The sequence below is a fragment of the Lipophrys pholis genome (assembly GCF_963383615.2).
Source record: "Lipophrys pholis genome assembly, contig: SCAFFOLD_44, whole genome shotgun sequence".
Lineage (NCBI taxonomy): Eukaryota > Metazoa > Chordata > Actinopteri > Blenniiformes > Blenniidae > Lipophrys > Lipophrys pholis.
In genome coordinates, this window is record NW_028291857.1 from 153,087 (window position 1) to 175,000 (window position 21,914).

The following is a 21,914-nucleotide window of genomic DNA, read 5'->3' on the forward strand; positions in this document are numbered from 1 at the left end:
CCTGGCTGGATTACTGTACCGCAGTACTTTATGTTGGAATGAGCCAGTCATCCCTTGCTCGTCTCCAGTTAGTCCAGAACGCTGCAGTATTCCGTCCTGGCTGGATTACTGTAACGCAGTACTTTATGTTGGAGTGAGCCAGTCGTCCCTCGCTCGTCTCCAGTTAGTCAAGAACGCTGCAGTATTCCGTCCTGGCTGGATTACTGTAATGCAGTACTTTATGTTGGAATGAGCCAGTCATCCCTTGCTCGTCTCCAGTTAGTCCAGAACGCTGTAGTATTCCGTCCTGGCTGGATTACTGTAATGCAGTACTTTATGTTGGAATGAGCCAGTCATCCCTTGCTCGTCTCCAGTTAGTCCAGAACCCTGTAGTATTCCGTCCTGGCTGGATTACTGTAATGCAGTACTTTATGTTGGAATGAGCCAGTCATCCCTTGCTCGTCTCCAGTTAGTCCAGAACGCTGCAGTATTCCGTCCTGGCTGGATTACTGTGACACCCTTTATGTTGGAGTCAGCCCGTCGTCCCTCGCTCGTCTCCAGTTAGTCCAGAACGCTGCAGTATTCCGTCCTGGCTGGATTACTGTAACGCAGTACTTTATGTTGGAGTGAGCCAGTCGTCCCTCGCTCGTCTCCAGTTAGTCCAGAACGCTGCAGTATTCCGTCCTGGCTGGATTACTGTAACGCAGTACTTTATGTTGGAGTCAGCCAGTCGTCCCTCGCTCGTTTCCAGTTAGTCCAGAATGCTGCAGTATTCCGTCCTGGCTGGATTACTGTAACGCAGTACTTTATGTTGGAGCGAGCCAGTCATCCCTCGCTCGTCTCCAGTTAGTCCAGAACGCTGTAGTATTCCGTCCTGGCTGGATTACTGTAATGCAGTACTTTATGTTGGAATGAGCCAGTCATCCCTTGCTCGTCTCCAGTTAGTCCAGAACGCTGCAGTATTCCGTCCTGGCTGGATTACTGTAATCCAGTACTTTATGTTGGAATGAGCCAGTCATCCCTTGCTCGTCTCCAGTTAGTCCAGAATGCTGCAGTATTCCGTCCTGGCTGGATTACTGTGACACCCTTTATGTTGGAGTCAGCCAGTCGTCCCTCGCTCGTCTCCAGTTAGTCCAGAACGCTGCGGTATTCCATCCTGGCTGGAGTACTGTAACGCAGTACTTTATGTTGGAGTGAGCCAGTCGTCCCTCGCTCGTCTCCAGTTAGTCCAGAACGCTGCAGTATTCTGTCCTGGCTGGATTACTGTAACGCAGTACTTTATGTTGGAGTCAGCCAGTCGTCCCTCGCTCGTCTCCAGTTAGTCCAGAACGCTGCAGTATTCCGTCCTGGCTGGATTACTGTAACGCAGTACTTTATGTTGGAGTCAGCCAGTCGTCCCTCGCTCGTCTCCAGCTAGTCCAGAACGCTGCAGTATTCCGTCCTGGCTGGATTACTGTAACGCAGTACTTTATGTTGGAGTCAGCCAGTCCTCCCTCGCTCGTCTCCAGTTAGTCCAGAACGCTGCAGTATTCCGTCCTGGCTGGATTACTGTAACGCAGTACTTTATGTTGGAGTCAGCCAGTCGTCCCTCGCTCGTCTCCAGTTAGTCCAGAACGCTGCAGTATTCCGTCCTGGCTGGATTACTGTAACGCAGTACTTTATGTTGGAGTCAGCCAGTCGTCCCTCGCTCGTCTCCAGTTAGTCCAGAACGCTGCAGTATTCCGTCCTGGCTGGATTACTGTAACGCAGTACTTTATGTTGGAGTCAGCCAGTCGTCCCTCGCTCGTCTCCAGTTAGTCCAGAACGCTGCAGTATTCCGTCCTGGCTGGAGTACTGTAACGCAGTACTTTATGTTGGAGTCAGCCAGTCGTCCCTCGCTCGTCTCCAGCTAGTCCAGAACGCTGCAGTATTCCGTCCTGGCTGGATTACTGTAACGCAGTACTTTATGTTGGAGTCAGCCAGTCCTCCCTCGCTCGTCTCCAGTTAGTCCAGAATGCTGCAGCACACCTTCTACCTGGAGCAGGTAAGACGGAACACAGAACTCCATTCTGGCGTCTCTCCACTGGCTGCCAGGTCATTTTAGAATTCGTTTTAAGATTCTTTTATTTGTTTTTAAATCTCTGAATGGTCTTGCTTTGCCCTCCCTCTCTGAGCTGTTCCACCCCTACACCCCTGCTCGGTGCCTCCAGTCAGCTGATCAGCTTCTTCTGGAGGAACCGAGGTCCAAACCAAAGCTGTTGCAGCCCCTCTGTTGTGGAATGAGCTCCACTGCCCGTCAGACAACCCCCCTCCCCGTCCACTTTTACAACTAATCTTAAGACCCATTTTTATTCCTTGGCTTTTAACCATGTTTGAGACTCTGTGCTTGGTTTTATCGTTGTTAGACTGTATTTCAATGTTTTTACTCTTGTATTGTAATTTTTTTTTTGTTTACTTTGTCTTTTATGGGAAGCTCTTTGGCTTCAGCCACAGCTGTTTTAAAGTGTCTATAAAAAAGTTATTACTTTTTTTTTTTTTTTTTTTTTTTTAAAAAAAAAAAAAAAAAAAATTATTACTAATTACTGCATTACTTCACAAATGACAGTGTAACGGCTCACTCCGCTGAAATATGTGGGCCAGAACACGGATGGAGCTTTCATCATCTGGACTTCCTGAAAGGAGAACACGTAAGCAGTCTACTCTGATTAGAATATTGACGTACTGCACATAAATACAGCACTCAGGAGTATATTAACAGAATCCACAGGTAGTACAGTAGCACAGTACTCAGTGAGTACAGTAGTACACTCCACAGGTAGTACAGTAGCACAGTACTCAGTGAGTACAGTGGTACAGTCCACAGGTAGAACAGTAATTGTGTACCAGTAAAGATTTGATTACATCAGTAAAGTATTGATGACATCAGCACAGCCTTTTATCTGGTCACTAATGTCGACTCGGTTGTAGGTTTGTGACTCTTTTGAAAACAAAGTACCTTGTAGAGAAGAGAAAACTTGGTTTTGAGAGTAACATGTGAGAACTGAGGGGTATGAACATTTTGTGGAGTAGTGATCGTGTTTGTAAATGATGGAGAAGCAGGGTAAGGACTCACGGCGTGGCTCCCGCGGCCCGTCCACTGTGATCTTGATGGCTCTCTGGTACGTGGCCACCTGGGGGGGGCTGCTGAACACCGTGATGGTCAGAGTGAAGCTTTTCCCTGGAAGAACGGGAGAAGAAACTCCTCAAAACTTCTGAGAGATAACCTGGACCATGTAGTCATGATTCATCTTAAACACCAGCTAACCTGTAGTTCAACTAGTCATGGATTCATCTTAAACACCAGTTATCCTGTAGTTCAACTAGTCATGGATTAATTCATCTTAAACACCAGTTATCCTGTAGTTCAACTAGTCATGATTCATCTTAAACATCAGTTATCCTGTAGTTCAACTAGTCATGATTCATTTTAAACATCAGTTATCCTGTAGTTCAACTAGTCATGATTCATCTTAAACACCAGTTATCCTGTAGTTCAACTAGTCATGATTCATCTTAAACATCAGTTATCCTGTAGTTCAACTAGTCATGATTCATCTTAAACATCAGTTATCCTGTAGTTCAACTAGTCATGATTCATCTTAAACACCAGTTATCCTGTAGTTCAACTAGTCATGATTCATCTTAAACATCAGTTATCCTGTAGTTCAACACGTCATGATTCATTTTAAACATCAGTAGTTCAACTAGTCATGGATTCATCTTAAACACCAGTTATCCTGTAGTTCAACTAGTCATGATTCATCTTAAACATCAGTTATCCTGTAGTTCAACTAGTCATGATTCATCTTAAACATCAGTTATCCTGTAGTTCAACTAGTCATGATTCATCTTAAACACCAGTTATCCTGTAGTTCAACTAGTCATGATTCATCTTAAACACCAGTTATCCTGTAGTTCAACTAGTCATGATTCATCTTAAACATCAGTTATCCTGTAGTTCAACTAGTCATGATTCATCTTAAACATCAGTTATCCTGTAGTTCAACTAGTCATGATTCATCTTAAACTCCAGTTATCCTGTAGTTCAACTAGTCATGGATTCATCTTAAACACCAGTTATCCTGTAGTTCAACTAGTCATGATTCATTTTAAACATCAGTTATGCTGTAGTTCAACTAGTCATGATTCATTTTAAACATCAGTTATCCTGTAGTTCAACTAGTCATGATTCATCTTAAACACCAGTTAACCTGTAGTTCAACTAGTCATGATTCATCTTAAACATCAGTTATCCTGTAGTTCAACTAGTCATGATTCATCTTAAACACCAGTTAACCTGTAGTTCAACTAGTCATGGATTCATCTTAAACATCGGTTATCCCGTAGTTCAACTAGTCATGATTCATCTTAAACATCAGTTATCCTGTAGTTCAACTAGTCATGATTCATTTTAAACATCAGTTATCCTGTAGTTAAACTAGTCATGATTCATCTTAAACATCAGTTATCCTGTAGTTCAACTAGTCATGATTCATCTTAAACACCAGTTATCCTGTAGTTCAACTAGTCATGATTCATCTTAAACATCAGTTATCCTGGAGTTCAACTAGTCATGATTCATCTTAAACATCAGTTATCCCGTAGTTCAACTAGTCATGATTCATCTTAAACATCAGTTATCCTGTAGTTCAACACGTCATGATTCATTTTAAACATCAGTAGTTCAACTAGTCATGATTCATCTTAAACACCAGTTATCCTGTAGTTCAACTAGTCATGATTCATCTTAAACATCGGTTATCCTGTAGTTCAACTAGTCATGATTCATTTTAAACATCAGTTATCCTGTAGTTCAACTAGTCATGATTCATCTTAAACATCAGTTATCCTGTAGTTCAACTAGTCATGATTCATTTTAAACATCAGTTATCCTGTAGTTCAACACGTCATGATTCATCTTAAACATCAGTTATCCTGTAGTTCAACTAGTCATGATTCATCTTAAACATCAGTTATCCTGTAGTTCAACACGTCATGATTCATTTTAAACACCAGTTATCCTGTAGTTCAACTAGTCATGATTCATCTTAAACATCAGTTATCCTGTAGTTCAACACGTCATGATTCATTTTAAACATTAGTAGTTCAACTAGTCATGATTCATTTTAAACATCAGTTATCCTGTAGTTCAACTAGTCATGATTCATCTTAAACATCAGTTATCCTGTAGTTCAACACGTCATGATTCATCTTAAACATCAGTTATCCTGTAGTTCAACTAGTCATGATTCATCTTAAACATCAGTTATCCTGTAGTTCAACACATCCTGGTCATGTGTTACTAATGATTTTCATGGTTTTAAAGCTTGTGTTTTTACAGTGATCATTGATTGAACCTGAACAAGATCTGGACAGCAGGGTTAGGGTTAGGGTTAGGGTAAGCTCTTGGAGCTTTAAAGAAGGGGTTAGGGTTAGGGTTAGGGTTAGGGTAAGCTCTTGGAGCTTTAAAGAAGGGGTTAGGGTTAGGGTTACGGTTAGGGTAAGCTCTTGGAGCTTTAAACAAGGGGTTAGGGTTAGGGTTAGGGTAAGCTCTTGGAGCTTTAAAGAAACTATTTGACTGAATGATTGGATAGTGATGATTCACCCTGTACACATGGATGGACAGTTCAAATCAAATCAAACTTTATTTATATAGCACTTTTTCATTGCAGTGCAAAGTGCTTCACATACAATAAAAAAATTGTAACAAATGCGCACACACACACACACACACACACACACACACACACACACACACACACACACACACACACACACACACACACACACACACACACACACACACACACACACACACACACACACACACACACACACACACACACCACCACCACCACAAACCCCAACTGCCCTATCAAAATATAAATACTGGTTAGAAGAAGATGGAAGAGGAGCCACAGCCTAGAGCTATGGGGGAGGGGGGTGGGGGGTGGGGGGGGGGGTGACCACATGGAAGAGAAGCCAAAGCCTAGAGCTATGGGGGGCCCCGCCACACTGAGAGGAGCCACAGCCTAGAGCTATGGGGGGGGGGAGGCGACCACATGGAAGAAAAGCCACAGCCTAGAGCTATGGGGGGCCCCGCCACACTGAGAGGAGCCACAGCCTAGAGCTATGGGGGGGGGGGGGGGGGGGGGGGGGGGGGCGACCACATGGAAGAAAAGCCACAGCCTAGAGCTATGGGGGGCCCCGCCACACTGAGAGGAGCCACAGCCTAGAGCTATGGGTGGGGGGGAGGCGACCACATGGAAGAGGAGCCACAGCGTAGAGCTATGGGGGCTCCCGCCACACTGAGAGGAGCCACAGCCTAGAGCTATGGGGGCTCCCGCCACACTGAGAGGAGCCACAGCCTAGAGCTATGGGGGGGGAGTGACCACATGGAAGAGGAGCCACAGCGTAGAGCTATGGGGGCTCCCGCCACACTGAGAGGAGCCACAGCCTAGAGCTATGGGGGGGGAGTGACCACATGGAAGAGGAGCCACAGCGTAGAGCTATGGGGGCTCCCGCAACAGGGACCCTGACCCAGCAGGTCAGGAGCCCACACCACGCTCAGTTAACCACAGTGCTGCGCTCCACCGCCAAGGACACAACGGTCCCCAGGACGATGCCCCCCACAGGAAGACCAGACTCAACTCCCAATGCGGAGCGCCCCCATGAGGAGACACTGGGGTAAAACAAATAAGAGCTTTATAACATGAATCAATACATGAAATAAAAAAGAAATTAAGTTAAAACATTGGTTGCATCAGAAAGAAAAAGAAAAAGTAAAATAATCAACTATTAAAAAATAATTGAGCTTATTAAATGAATTAATAAATCAAATAAATTAAGCTAAAACATTGACGACATCAGAATACTACTCCAGTGTCTCCTCAGGTAGAAAACTGGACCAAGTGTCTCGGTGTCAACAAGGACAAAACTCTCCAGTGTCTCCTCAGGTAGAAAACTGGACCAAGTGTCTCAACGTCAACAAGGACAAAACTCTCCAGTGTCTCCTCAGGTAGAAAACTGGACCAAGTGTCTCAACGTCAACAAGGACAAAACTCTCCAGTGTCTCCTCAGGTAGAAAACTGGACCAAGTGTCTCGGTGTCAACAAGGACAAAACTCTCCAGTGTCTCCTCAGGTAGAAAACTGGACCAAGTGTCTCAACGTCAACAAGGACAAAACTCTCCAGTGTCTCCTCAGGTAGAAAACTGGACCAAGTGTCTCGGTGTCAACAAGGACAAAACTCTCCAGTGTCTCCTCAGGTAGAAAACTGGACCAAGTGTCTCAACGTCAACAAGGACAAAACTCTCCAGTGTCTCCTCAGGTAGAAAACTGGAACAAGTATCTCGGTGTCAACAAGGACAAAACTCTCCAGTGTCTCCTCAGGTAGAAAACTGGAACAAGTATCTCGGTGTCAACAAGGACAAAACTCTCCAGTGTCTCCTCAGGTAGAAAACTGGACCAAGTGTCTCGGTGTCAACAAGGACAAAACTCTCCAGTGTCTCTTCAGGTAGAAAACTGGACCAAGTGTCTCGGTGTCAACAAGGACAAAACTCTCCAGTGTCTCTTCAGGTAGAAAACTGGACCAAGTGTCTCGGTGTCCTCCATTTCCTTTCTGCCTCTTCAATCTTTTAGTTTCCTGGTTTCTCCGCGGAGACAGAACTTTGTTTTTAATGATTTTGGTTTTAAGTGGAGCCTCTGAGTTCAGGCTTGTGGTGAGTTTACTATTAAAATGATTTACAATAAAATCACAGGACGCAGGTAAAATGTCAGCAGGAGGACACTAACGTCTGAAGCCACTTCAGAAGCAAGACAGCACTTCCACAGCATTACCAATGGCGCCTCCTGTTGACTAAAACTAGTAATGTTACAAAAGACACAGTGGTGGTCAGACACAGCCAGGTCAACACCAGAGGACACAGCAGTGGTCAAGTCAATACCAGAGGACACAGCAGTGGTCAGGCCAACACCAGAGGACAGGTCAACACCAGAGGACACAGCAGTGGTCAGGTCAACACCAGAGGACACATCAGGGGTCAGGCCATTGCCAGAGGACACATCAGTGGTCAGGTCATCACCAGAGGACACAGCAGTGGTCAGGTCAACACCAGAGGACAGGCCAACACCAGAGGACACATCAGGGGTCAGGCCATCACCAGAGGACACATCAGTGGTCAGGTCAACACCAGAGGACACATCAGGGGTCAGGCCATCACCAGAAGACACATCAGGGGTCAGGCCATCACCAGAGGACACAGCAGTGATCAGGCCATCACCAGAGGACACATCAGGGGTCAGGCCATCACCAGAAGACACATCAGGGGTCAGGCCATCACCAGAGGACACATCAGTGGTCAGGTCATCACCAGAGGACACAGCAGTGGTCAGGCCAACACCAGAGGACAGGTCAACACCAGAGGACACAGCAGTGGTCAGGTCATCACCAGAGGACACAGCAGTGGTCAGGCCAACACCAGAGGACAGGTCAACACCAGAGGACACAGCAGTGGTCAGGTCAACACCAGAGGACACATCAGGGGTCAGGCCATTGCCAGAGGACACATCAGGGGTCAGGTCATCACCAGAGGACACAGCAGTGGTCAGGTCAACACCAGAGGACAGGCCAACACCAGAGGACACATCAGGGGTCAGGCCATCACCAGAGGACACATCAGTGGTCAGGTCAACACCAGAGGACACATCAGGGGTCAGGCCATCACCAGAAGACACATCAGGGGTCAGGCCATCACCAGAGGACACAGCAGTGATCAGGCCATCACCAGAGGACGCATCAGGGGTCAGGCCATCACCAGAGGACACAGCAGTGATCAGGCCATCACCAGAGGACGCATCAGGGGTCAGGCCATCACCAGAGGACACAGCAGTGATCAGGCCATCACCAGAGGACACAGCAGTGGTCAGGTCATCACCAGAGGACACAGCAGTGGTCAGGCCATAGGAGATGAGCAGGTCCAGGGTGTGTCCTCTGTTGTGAGTGGGCTGTGAGACAAGCGGTTTAAAATCGCTGGAGCGTCAGAACCTTTCTCCTTTCTCTAGTTTTCTATCACTAGTCTGTCAGGAATGTGCTGAGTCAGGAGAATCTGTTCTATTCAGTTGTGTATTTTGCTGTGAGAGATGTGTCCAGCTGCCAGGACTCATCGAGCAGCAGAGGACATGAGAATCACGTCTCAGGTGCGTCTGGTGGAGACACCGGGTAAGTCAGGTCAACACCTGAGTTTAAAAACATGTGACTCCACCCCCCAGTTCTTCTCCCAGCAGCTCCTGAACAGCTGGGTTAGGGTTAGGGTTAGGGTTAGGGTTAGGGTTAGGGTTAAAACTTGTGGTGGTTCTGTGTGTGAACGCTCCTTTAACAGCTCCTCTACCGGTTCCTTTCTTTTCTCCTCTTGACTTCAAACTTCATCCACCAGATGAATTATTGTTTTAATGACCTCAGCATCAGCAGAGGTTCTTCAGCTTTGACAATGAAAGCAGTGACGCTGCCTCTGTTGCTCTCTTGTGCCAACGCTGACATACACATGACACGCTGCAGGTCATGGTTCTTTCTTTAATGCTGACTCACTGTTGGATGATGGGGGTGTGGCGGCTCGTGAAAGTGAAATCCGTGGACGTCCGAGCCGAGCAGCATTGACGTAATTACAGATGCGCTCAAACTGCGGCTCTGACTACGGTGTGGGATGAGGTCCAAACAAGCTAGAGCTGCGCATTTTTCACCACAAATTCACCTTTACTTCATGCTGATGTGCTGCTCATGGGCCGGCGCCGGCCAGACAGCTGGCTTCACCTATGGAGGACCCCTGGTTTACACTCTGGAGTTCACAGACTGTTAATGATAGCTCCACCTCCACCTCCACCCACCCTCAACAAAGCTTCAAGGTACGTCCTCACTCCTTAACTATCAACTTTACCTTAACCCCGTGATGTCATCCAAGGTGTTAGGAGGCTTCCTAAAGGAGTTAGTGAAAGGTGTTAGGAGGCTTCCTAAAGGAGTTAGTAAAGGAGTTAGGATACTTCCTAAAGGAGTTAGTGAAAGGTTTTAGGAGGCTTCCTAAAGGAGTTAGTGAAAGGTGTTAGGAGGCTTCCTAAAGGAGTTAGTAAAAGGTGTTAGGTTTCCTGAAGGAGTTAGGAAAGGTGTTAGGAGGCTTCCTAAAGGAGTTAGTGAAAGGTGTTAGGAGGCTTCCTAAAGGAGTTAGTAAAGGAGTTAGGATACTTCCTAAAGGAGTTAGTGAAAGGTTTTAGGAGGCTTCCTAAAGGAGTTAGTGAAAGGTGTTAGGAGACTTTTTAAAGGAGTTAGTGAAAGGTGTTAGGAGACTTCCTAAAGGAGTTAGTAAAAGGTGTTAGGTTTCCTGAAGGAGTTAGGAAAGGTGTTAGGAGGCTTCCTAAAGGAGTTAGTGAAAGGTGTTAGGAGGCTTCCTAAGGGAGTTAGTAAAGGAGTTAGGATACTTCCTAAAGGAGTTAGTGAAAGGTTTTAGGAGGCTTCCTAAAGGAGTTAGTGAAATGTGTTAGGAGACTTTTTAAAGGAGTTAGTGAAAGGTGTTAGGAGGCTTCCTAAAGGAGTTAGTAAAAGGTGTTAGGTTTCCTGAAGGAGTTAGGAAAGGTGTTAGGAGGCTTCCTAAAGGAGTTAGTGAAAGGTGTTAGGAGACTTCCTAAAGGAGTTAGTGAAAGGTGTTAGGAGACTTTTTAAAGGAGTTAGTGAAAGGTGTTAGGAGGCTTCCTAAAGGAGTTAGTGAAAGGTGTTAGGAGGCTTCCTAAAGGAGTTAGTAAAGGTGTTAGGAGGCTTCCTAAAAGAGTTAAGGAAAGGCGTTAGGAGACTTCCTAAAGGAGTTAGTGAAAGGTGTTAGGAGGTTTCCTGAAGGAGTTAGTAAAGGTGTTAGGAGGCTTCCTAAAGGAGTTAAGGAAAGGTGTTAGGAGGCTTCCTAAAGGAGTTAAGGAAAGGTGTTAGGAGGCTTCCTAAAGGAGTTAGTAAAGGTGTTAGGAGGCTTCCTAAAGGAGTTAGTAAAGGAGATCACGGTGGTGAGGCAGTCAGACTTTCACTTAGTGACGTCATAATAAAGCGACGGCGGCTCTAGTTAGTGACGTCTGCCATGGTGGGGAAAGAGTTTCTGAAAATGAACTACATAAAGTTCCTCTGGGTTCTAGATGATTTGAAGTTGTTCTAGGCAGATTATTGCTTGGTAAGTTACATGATCTGCTCCTTTCTCAGTCATCCTGAGTTTCCCTGAAACTCCGATGAGCGGGTTCCTTTAAATGTTGTCGCCGCAAGGAATTGTGGGGGAACATGAGCTGGTCTCCTTTGGTAAAGGAACCATCAGTGGTTCCTAGGCTAAAGGAGGTTCCAAAGGAAGCATCAGTGGTTCCTAGGCTAAAGGATGTTCTAATGGAAGCATCAGTGGTTCCTAGGCTAAAGGAGGTTCTAAAGGAAGCATCCCTGTTTCCTATGCTAAAGGAGGTTCTAAAGGAAGCATCCCTGTTTCCTATGCTAAAGGAGGTTCTAAAGGAACCATCAGTGGTTCCTAGGCTAAAGGAGGTTCTACAGGGAGCATCAGTCATTCCTATTTTTAAGGAGGTTCTAGAGGAAGAATCAGTGGTTCCTAGGCTAAAGGAGGTTCTAATGGAAGCATCACTGTTTCCTAGGCTAAAGGAGGTTCTAAAGGAAGTATCCCTGTTTCCTATGCTAAAGGAGGTTCTAAAGGAACCATCAGTGGTTCCTAGGCTAAAGGAGGTTCTACAGGGAGCATCAGTCATTCCTATTTTTAAGGAGGTTCTAAAGGAAGCATCAGTGGTTCCTAGGCTAAAGGAGGTTCTAATGGAAGCATCACTGTTTCCTAGGCTAAAGGAGGTTCTAAAGGAAGCATCAGTGGTTCCTAGGCTAAAGGAGGTTCTAATGGAAGCATCACTGTTTCCTAGGCTAAAGGAGGTTCTAAAGGAAGTATCCCTTTTTCCTAGGCTAAAGGAGGTTCTAAAGGAAGCATCCCTGTTTCCTTCTGCTAAAGGAGGTTCTAAAGGAAGCATCAGTGGTTCCTAGGCTAAAGGAGGTTCTAAAGGAAGCATCAGTGGTTCCTAGGCTAAAGGAGGTTCTAAAGGAAGCATCCCTGTTTCCTCGGCTAAAGGAGGTTCTAAAGGAAGCATCAGTGGTTCCTAGGCTAAAGGAGGTTCTAAAGGAAGCATCACTGTTTCCTCGGCTAAAGGAGGTTCTAAAAGAAGTATCACTGTTTCCTAGGCTAAAGGAGGTTCTAAAGGAAGCAACGAATCTCCTTTCCTTTGCTTATTGAGAACTCAGACAGTTCTTATCATGGCCGCCACACAGAACACTTCCAGCAATAAGGAGAAGTGAGTAGTGAAGGAGATAGGAGGGACAATTCAGACCTACCCCTGGACACTGGAGTTCATAGACTGTTAATGGTAGCTCCATCTCTAGCTCCACCTCCAGCTCCACCCACCCTCACCAAAGCTCTAGACACTGGAGTTCATAGACTGTTAATGGTAGCTCCATCTCTAGCTCCACCTCCAGCTCCACCCACCCTCACCAAAACTCTAGACACTGGAGTTAATAGACTGTTAATGATAGCTCCACCTCTAGCTCCACCTCCAGCTCCACCCACCCTCACCAAAGCTCTAGACACTGGAGTTCATAGACTGTTAATGGTAGCTCCATCTCTAGCTCCACCTCCAGCTCCACCCACCCTCACCAAAGCTCTAGACACTGAAGTTAATAGACTGTTAATGATAGCTCCACCTCTAGCTCCACCTCCAGCTCCACCCACCCTTACCAAAGCTCTAGACACTGGAGTTCATAGACTGTTAATGATAGCTCCACCTCTAGCTCCACCTCCAGTCCTTTTCATATGGATCAGACATGTCCCACTTCCTGATCAATCAGATTGATTAGACAGGTTCCTTCATGTTAACGACTCTTCAGCTCAAACTAAAGTCAAACCTGGAGTTCCTCAGGGTTCCGTCCTTGGTCCTCTATTCTTCACTTTCTATCTGCTTCCTGGAGGAAGATCATCAGGAAACACTTCTATTGATACACTAATCTATTGATCAGTGGAACCAGATGATACTGATCAAATAGTTCAGGTAGAAGCTTGACTTGAAGACAGAAGTTTCTGCCTCTGAACTGAGACAAAACAGAAGAACAGACCTTGGCCACAGCCACTGAGCAGGAGTTTGGGGCCTGCGGACCATCAGCCCCTCTAAGTAGGTGTTTGGGGCCTGAGGACCATCAGCCCCTCTGAGTAGGTGTTTGGGACCTGAGGACTGTCAGTCCCTGTGAGCAGGAGTTTGGGGCCTGAGGACATCAGCGGCTGTGAGTAGGTGTTTGGGGCCTGAGGACCGTCAGTCCCTGTGAGCAGGTGTTTGGGACCAGAGGATCATCAGCGGCTGTGAGCAGGAGTTTGGGGCCTGAGGACCGTCAGTCCCTGTGAGCAGGTGTTTGGGGCCTGAGGACCATCAGTCCCTGTGAGCAGGTGAAACCAGACAACACAGACTCCAACTGAAGCTACTGGGAATAAGACAGGCTAGGCCCTCCACAGCAGGGGGGGGGGGGGGGTCCTCAGGGAGGGGGGTCCACACTATTAAAATCAACTGTCATTCTGGATGCCCTTCTTCACCCCATGTCAGATTCAGTGCACCCCCCCCTAGTAAATGCAGGACACTAAACTGTCCACGTGTCCTGAACAGACGTGTGTGTACCTCTTCCACTGCGGCCGACAAAGCGCAGGTCGTTGAATCTGGCCACTTGGTTCTTGACGGCGGCTGTGGCGTTCCGAAGCTCTGCTGAATAGTTCTCGTCGTTTCCAGCCATGACTGTGACCAGGGTCCCATCAGGAACATCGCCCAGGGTCACTACCTGACAGCAGGAAGGAAACACAACTTTAATGATCTGTGTGGCAGGGTTCTACTCCAGTTCTGAATAATAACCACCACCATCCATATGGCAAGTCCACTGGTTCTTTATGTGTCCCAGAACCAGCGCCGGTGCTCAATGCTGACAGTGACAGAATGTATTTCCATCAAGAGAGGAAAAAGAAACCACCTGATCTCAGCTCTGCAATCAGTTGACTGGTTCAATACATTTTATTTTGAAGGCCTGTTGCTTCCTGAAGCACCTCCAGAGAACGTCTCCCTTCAGGCAGCGACCTGCTTTTAACAGGTCAACCCCCCCCTCATGGGTGGGGTCAACTTAATCCAACCAATCATCAAGAAATGAAAAGGAATATTCTCATCCTCTTTAAAGGGTACTCCATTTTTCTACTGAAATAAGCAAAAGCAGTTTTCAAGAAAATGGGAAAATAATCCCACTCAGAAACGTAAATTAATAATTCATCAAAATAACCCCTGGTCACGTGATCTGTAACCTGGTGACGGAGTTAACCCCGCCCCGTCTTACCTGTCCACTGCTCCGAGGCCTCATGTCACCGGTGAGGTGTGTGAGGATGTGTGTGCAGGTGAAACACATGGCAGTCAGGTGTGCAGCTCTGGCCGCTCTGTGTTTCACCAGTGAGGTGTGTGAGGGTGTGTGCATGGGTGTGCAGGTGAAACACAGAGCAGTCAGGTGTGCAGCCCTGGCCGCTCTGTGTTTCACCTGTGAGGTGTGTGAATGTGTGTGCAGGTGAAACACAGAGCAGTCAGGTGTGCAGCCCTGGACGCTCTGTGTTTCACCTGTGAGGTGTGTGAATGTGTGTGCAGGTGAAACACAGAGCAGTCAGGTGTGCAGCTCTGGCCGCTCTGTGTTTCACCAGTGAGGTGTGTGAGGTGTGTGAATGTGTGTGCAGGTGAAACACAGAGCAGTCAGGTGTGCAGCCCTGGCCGCTCTGTGTTTCACCGGTGAGGTGTGTGAGGATGTGTGTGCAGGTGAAACATAGAGCAGTCAGGTGTGCAGCTCTGGCCAATGAAGTTAACAGTTGGGGGAAGAGAGGAGTGAACTACATTAATGACTTGATGCTCACCACGGAGGGGAGTGAGGAACTGTGTGTGACGTGTATGTTGGTGTGCTGTGTGTGTGTGTGTGTGTGTGTGTGTGTGTGTGTGTGTGTGTGTGTGTGTGTGTGTGTGTGTGTGTGTGTGTGTGTGTGTGTGTGTGTGTGTGTGTGTGTGTGTGTGTGTGTGTGTGAGCGTGTGTGTGAGCGTGAGCAATCTGTGCGTCTGCAGTCATTTTATTTAGTCATTTGACTGAACCAATCAGCAATCAGCACACCAAGCAAAATGAGAGATAACGCCAAGCCAGCAGAAAGCTTATTCCTGTCCTGGAAAAGTGACGACTGGTCAAAGTGAGAAAGACGGTGGACAAACCAAACTGACTCTGGTCCTCTATGAGTGAGCAGCTGTGATATTTCATAAAGAACCTAATGCACCCGACGGAGAACACACCAGTGTGAGAGCTAATGCATTAAGCTCACTAAATCCATTTGGTGTGTGTTCAGAAGCTCTAAGCTGCTTTTCCACAAATGCATGTTGTTTTAAAGTGCAGGGAAGTGTCCACGTCCACACTCATCCAGACATGAAGCAAGTACAGGAAAGTGTCCACGTCCACACTCATCCAGACATGAAGCAAGTACAGGAAAGTGTCCACGTCCACACTCATCCAGACATGAAGCAAGTACAGGAAAGTGTCCACGTCCACACTCATCCAGACATGAAGCAAGTACAGGAAAGTGTCCACGTCCACACTCATCCAGACATGAAGCAAGTACAGGAAAGTGTCCACGTCCACACTCATCCAGACATGAAGCAAGTACAGGAAAGTGTCCACGTCCACACTCATCCAGACATGAAGCAAGTACAGGAAAGTGTCCACGTCCACACTCATCCAGACATGAAGCAAGTACAGGAAAGTGTCCACACTCATCCAGACATGAAGCAAGTACAGGAAAGTGTCCACGTCCACACTCATCCAGACATGAAGCAAGTACAGGAAAGTGTCCACGTCCACACTCATCCAGACATGAAGCAAGTGCAGGAAAGTGTCCACGTCCACACTCATCCAGACATGAAGCAAGTGCAGGAAAGTGTCCACGTCCACACTCATCCAGACATGAAGCAAGTACAGGAAAGTGTCCACGTCCACACTCATCCAGACATGAAGCAAGTACAGGAAAGTGTCCACGTCCACACTCATCCAGACATGAAGCAAGTACAGGAAAGTGTCCACGTCCACACTCATCCAGACATGAAGCAAGTACAGGAAAGTGTCCACGTCCACACTCATCCAGACATGAAACAAGTACAGGAAAGTGTCCACACTCATCCAGACATGAAGCAAGTACAGGAAAGTGTCCACGTCCACACTCATCCAGACATGAAGCAAGTACAGGAAAGTGTCCACGTCCACACTCATCCAGACATGGAGCAAGTACAGGAAAGTGTCCACGTCCACACTCATCCAGACATGAAGCAAGTGCAGGAAAGTGTCCACGTCCACACTCATCCAGACATGAAGCAAGTGCAGGAAAGTGTCCACGTCCACACTCATCCAGACATGAAGCAAGTACAGGAAAGTGTCCACACTCATCCAGACATGAAGCAAGTACAGGAAAGTGTCCACGTCCACACTCATCCAGACATGAAGCAAGTACAGGAAAGTGTCCACACTCATCCAGACATGAAGCAAGTACAGGAAAGTGTCCACGTCCACACTCATCCAGACATGAAGCAAGTACAGGAAAGTGTCCACGTCCACACTCATCCAGACATGAAGCAAGTACAGGAAAGTGTCCACGTCCACACTCATCCAGACATGAAACAAGTACAGGAAAGTGTCCACACTCATCCAGACATGAAGCAAGTACAGGAAAGTGTCCACATCCACACTCATACAGACATGAAGCAAGTGCAGGAAAGTGTCCACGTCCACACTCATCCAGACATGAAGCAAGTACAGGAAAGTGTCCACGTCCACACTCATCCAGACATGAAGCAAGTACAGGAAAGTGTCCACGTCCACACTCATCCAGACATGAAGCAAGTACAGGAAAGTGTCCACGTCCACACTCATCCAGACATGAAGCAAGTACAGGAAAGTGTCCACGTCCACACTCATCCAGACATGAAACAAGTACAGGAAAGTGTCCACACTCATCCAGACATGAAGCAAGTACAGGAAAGTGTCCACATCCACACTCATACAGACATGAAGCAAGTGCAGGAAAGTGTCCACGTCCACACTCATCCAGACATGAAGCAAGTACAGGAAAGTGTCCACATCCACACTCATCCAGACATGAAGCAAGTACAGGAAAATGTCCACGTCCACACTCATCCAGACATGAAACAAGTACAGGAAAGTGTCCACGTCCACACTCATCCAGACATGAAGCAAGTACAGGAAAGTGTCCACGTCCACACTCATCCAGACATGAAGCAAGTACAGGAAAGTGTCCACACTCATCCAGACATGAAGCAAGTGCAGGAAAGTGTCCAGAGCGGTCAGACTGTAAAAAGCTTGGTCATTAATGAAAGCAGGCAGATGGACGCTGGCGTTTGACTCCACATTCTCCAGGAGGAACTCAAATTACAGAAATGAGTGGAACGAAGACCATTTTGTGAAAAGCAATAGAACTGCTCTTGTTTTAGACATTACAGAACGCAGAACATCCAGTGTTGTTATGTCTTGATTAGAGTTAGGAATGTTTGCAGAGCTCAGACCTTAAACGCGATGGGGAGGGTCTTGTTGCACCTCCAGTGGGTGGGTAGAACCGAGACAAGGAAGTTCGGACTGTCTGTCTTCACCAGCTCTCCTGGGTGATCAGAGATGACCTGGAACATCACATCACAATCCTTCACCAGTGGAACATCACATCACATTCCATAACCAGTGGAACATCACATCACATTACATAACCAGTGGAACATCACATCACATTACATAACCAGTGGAACATCACATCACATTACATAACCAGTGGAACATAACATCACATTACATAACCAGTGGAACATCACATCACATTACTTAACCAGTGGAACATCACATCACATCACATTACATAACCAGTGGAACATCACATCACATTACATAACCAGTGGAACATCACATCACATTACTTAACCAGTGGAACATAACATCACATTACATAACCAGTGGAACATCACATCACATTACTTAACCAGTGGAACATCACATTACATAACCAGTGGAACATAACATCACATTACATAACCAGTGGAACATCACATCACATTACTTAACCAGTGGAACATCACATCACATTCCATAACCAGTGGAACATAACATCACATTACATAACCAGTGGAACATCACATCACATTACATAATCAGTGGAACATCACATCACATTACATAACCAGTGGAACATCACATCACATTACATAACCAGTGGAACATCACATCACATTCCATAACCAGTGGAACATCACATCACATTACATAACCAGTGGAACATCACATCACATTCCATAACCAGTGGAACATCACATCACATTACATAACCAGTGGAACATCACATCACATTACATAACCAGTGGAACATCACATCACATTCTATAATCAGTGGAACATCCATCCATCCATCCATTTTCTTCCTCTTATCCAGGCCGGGTCGTGGAGGCAGCAGTCTAAGCAGGGAAGCCCAGACTTCCCTCGCCCCAGACACGTCCTCCAGTTCTTCCGGTGGGACCCCAAGGCGTTCCCAGGCCAGCCGAGAGACATAGTCCCTCCAGCGTGTCCTAGGTCTGCTCCGAGGCCTCCTACCGGAGGGACATGCCCGGAACACCTTTCTGAGGGAGGCGTCCGGGGGGCATCCCAAACAGATGCCCGAGCCTCAGCTGGCTCCTCTGGATGTGGAGGAGCAGCAGCTCTACTCCCAGCTCCTCCCTGGTGATGGAGCTCCTCACCCTATCTCTAAGGGTGCGCCCAGCCACCCTATGGAGGAAACTCATTTCAGCCTCTTGTATCCGGGATCTCGTTCTTTCAGTCATGACCCAAAGCTCATGACCATAGGTGAGGGTAGGAACGATGATGGAGCGGTAAATCCAGAGCCTCGTCTTTTGGCTCAGCTCCTTCTTCACCACGATGGACCGATACAGTGAACACATAACTGCAGACGCTGCACCGATCCCCCTGTCGATCTCACGCTCCATCTTCCCCCTACTCGTGAACAAGACCCCGAGATACTTGAACTCCTCCACTTGGGACAAGGTCTCTCCACCCACCTGAAGGGGGCAAGCCACCTTTATCCGGTCGAGAACCATGGCCTCGGATGTAGAGGTGCTGATCCTCATCCCAGTTGCGTCACACGGCTGCGAACCGCGCCAGTGCACACTGAAGGTCCAGGTTTGATGAAGCCACCAGGACCACATCGTCTGCAAAAAGCAGAGACGAGATCCTGTGGTCCCCAAACCAGACCCCCTCCGGTCCCTGGCTGTGCCTAGAAATTCTGTCCATAAAAGTTATGAACAGAACCGGTGACAAAGGACAGCCCTGCCGGAGGCCAGCGTGCACTGGGAACAGGTCCGACTAACTGCCGGCAATGCGAACCAAACTCCTGCTCCGGGCGTACAGGGACCGGACAGCCCTTAGCAAAGGGTCCCGGACTCCATACTCCCGGAGCACCCCCCACAGGACGTCCCGAGGGACACGGTCGAACGCCTTCTCCAGGCCCACAAAACACATGTGGACTGATTGGGCGAACTCCCATGAACCCTCGAGTATCCGGTGGAGAGTATAGAGCTGGTCCAGTGTTCCGCGACCTGGACGAAAACCGCATTGTTCCTCTTGGATCCGAGGTTCGACTAACGGCCGGATCCTCCTCTCCAGTACGCTGGAATAGACTTTCCCAGGGAGGCTGAGGAGTGTGATCCCCCTGTAGCTGGAACACACCCTCCGATCCCCCTTCTTAAAAAGAGGGACCACCACCCCGGTCTACCACTCCAGAGGCACTGTCCCCGACCGCCACGCAATGTTGCAGAGACGTGTCAGCCAGGACAGTCCCTGCACATCCAGAGACTTAAGGAACTCAGGGCGGTTCTCATCCAGTCCCGGTACCTTGCCACCGAGGAGCTTAGCAACTACCTCGGTGACTTCAGCTTGGGTAATGGACGAGACGACCTGAGAACCCAGCCTCTGCTTCCTCAGTGGAAGACGTGATGGTGGGATTGAGGAGGTCCTCGAAGTATTCCTTCCACCGCCCGACGACATCTCCAGTTGAGGTCAGCAGCCCCCCCCCCTCTCCACTGTAGACGGTGTTTTGTGAAAAACTGCTTCCCCCTCCTGAGGCGCCGGACGGTTTGCCAGAATTTCCTCGGGGCCGACCGATAGTCCTCCTCCATGGCCTCCCCGAACTCCTCCCAGACCCGAGTTTTTGCCTCCACCACGGCCCGGGCTGCGGCCCGCCTGGCCTGCCGGTACCCGTCAGCTGCCTCAGGAGTCCTATGAGCTAACAGCGCCCGATAGGACTCCTTCTTCAGCTTGACGACATCCCTTACTTCCGGTGTCCACCACCGGATTCGGGGGTTGCCGCCACGACACGCACCAGAGACCTTGCGACCACAGCTTCGAGTAGCAGCTTCAACAATGGAGGTGGAGAACATAGTCCACTCGGACTCAATGTCTCCAACCTCCCCTGGGATCTGTGAGAAGCTCTCCCGGAGGCGGGAGTTGAAGACTGCGCGGACAGAGGGCTGGGTCAGGCATTCCCAACAGACCCTATTGACACGTCCGGGCCTGCCGAGTCTGTCCCGCTTCCTCCCCGTCCAGCGCATCCAACTCACCACCAGGTGGTGATCAGTTGACAGCTCTGCTCCTCTCTTCACCCGAGTGTCCAAGACATGTGGCTGGAGATCAGATGACACGACCACGAAGTCTATCATCGACCTCCAGCCTCAGGTGTCCTGGTGCCAAGTGCACTTATGGACACCCCTGTGCTCGAACATGGTGTCCGTTATGGCCAAACTGTGACTAGCACAGAAGTCCAATAACAGAACATCGCTCGGGTTCAGATGAGGGAGGCCGTTCCTCCCAGTCACCCCTTTCCAAGTCTCACTGTCGTTGCCCACGTGGGCATTGAAGTCCCCCAACAGAACAACGGAGTCCCCAGTTGGAGCACTATCCAGCACCCCTCCCAGGGACTCCAAGAAGGTCGGGTACTCCGTGCTGATGTTCGGTCCGTAGGCCGAGACAACAGTCAGAGACCTGTCCCCTACCCTAAGGCGTAGGGACGCGACCCTCTCGTTCACCGGGGGTAACTCCAACACATGGCGGCTGAGCTGTGGGGCAATAAGCAGACCCACGCCAGCCCGCCGCCTCTCACCGCGGGCAACTCCAGAGAAGTGGAGTGTCCAGCCCCTGTCAAGGAGCTGGGTTCCAGAGTCCAAGCTGTGGGTGGAGGTGAGCCCGACTATATCTAGATGGTATCAGTGGAACACCACATCACATTACATGACCAGTGGAACATCACATCACATTCAATAACCAGTGGAACACCACATCACATTACATAATCAGTGGAACATCGCATCACATTCCATGACCAGTGGAACATCACATCACATTCGATAACCAGTAGAACATCACATCACATTACATAACCAGTGGAACATCACATCACATTCCATAACCAGTGGAACACCACATGACATTCCATAACCAGTGGAACATCACATCAAATTCAGAACCAGTGGAACATCACATCATATCACATTCATAACCAGTGGAACATCACATCACATTCATAACCAGTGGAACATCACATCACATTCAATATCCAGTGGAACATCACATCACATTCATAACCAGTGGAACACCACATCACATTCAATATCCAGTGGAACATCACATCACATTCCATAACCAATGGAACATCACATCACATCAAATTCATATCCAGTGGAACATCACATCACATTCCATAACCAGTGGAACATCACATCACATCAC

At 48.0% G+C, this 21,914-nt stretch overlaps 1 protein-coding gene across 1 annotated transcript in view; it reads right to left on the bottom strand.

Annotated features, from left to right (window-relative positions):
• Positions 1 to 21,914, bottom strand: part of runx1 (RUNX family transcription factor 1) — a gene marked incomplete at both ends in the record, with an annotated part of 43,420 nt that overhangs the window by 13,861 nt on the left and 7,645 nt on the right. Inside the window, 3 exons of the mRNA XM_080494119.1 lie at positions 3,071 to 3,175; positions 13,715 to 13,871; positions 17,666 to 17,776. Coding sequence (XP_080350245.1) covers positions 3,071 to 3,175; positions 13,715 to 13,871; positions 17,666 to 17,776 — 373 coding nt within the window. The remainder of the gene's footprint in view (positions 1 to 3,070; positions 3,176 to 13,714; positions 13,872 to 17,665; positions 17,777 to 21,914) is intronic.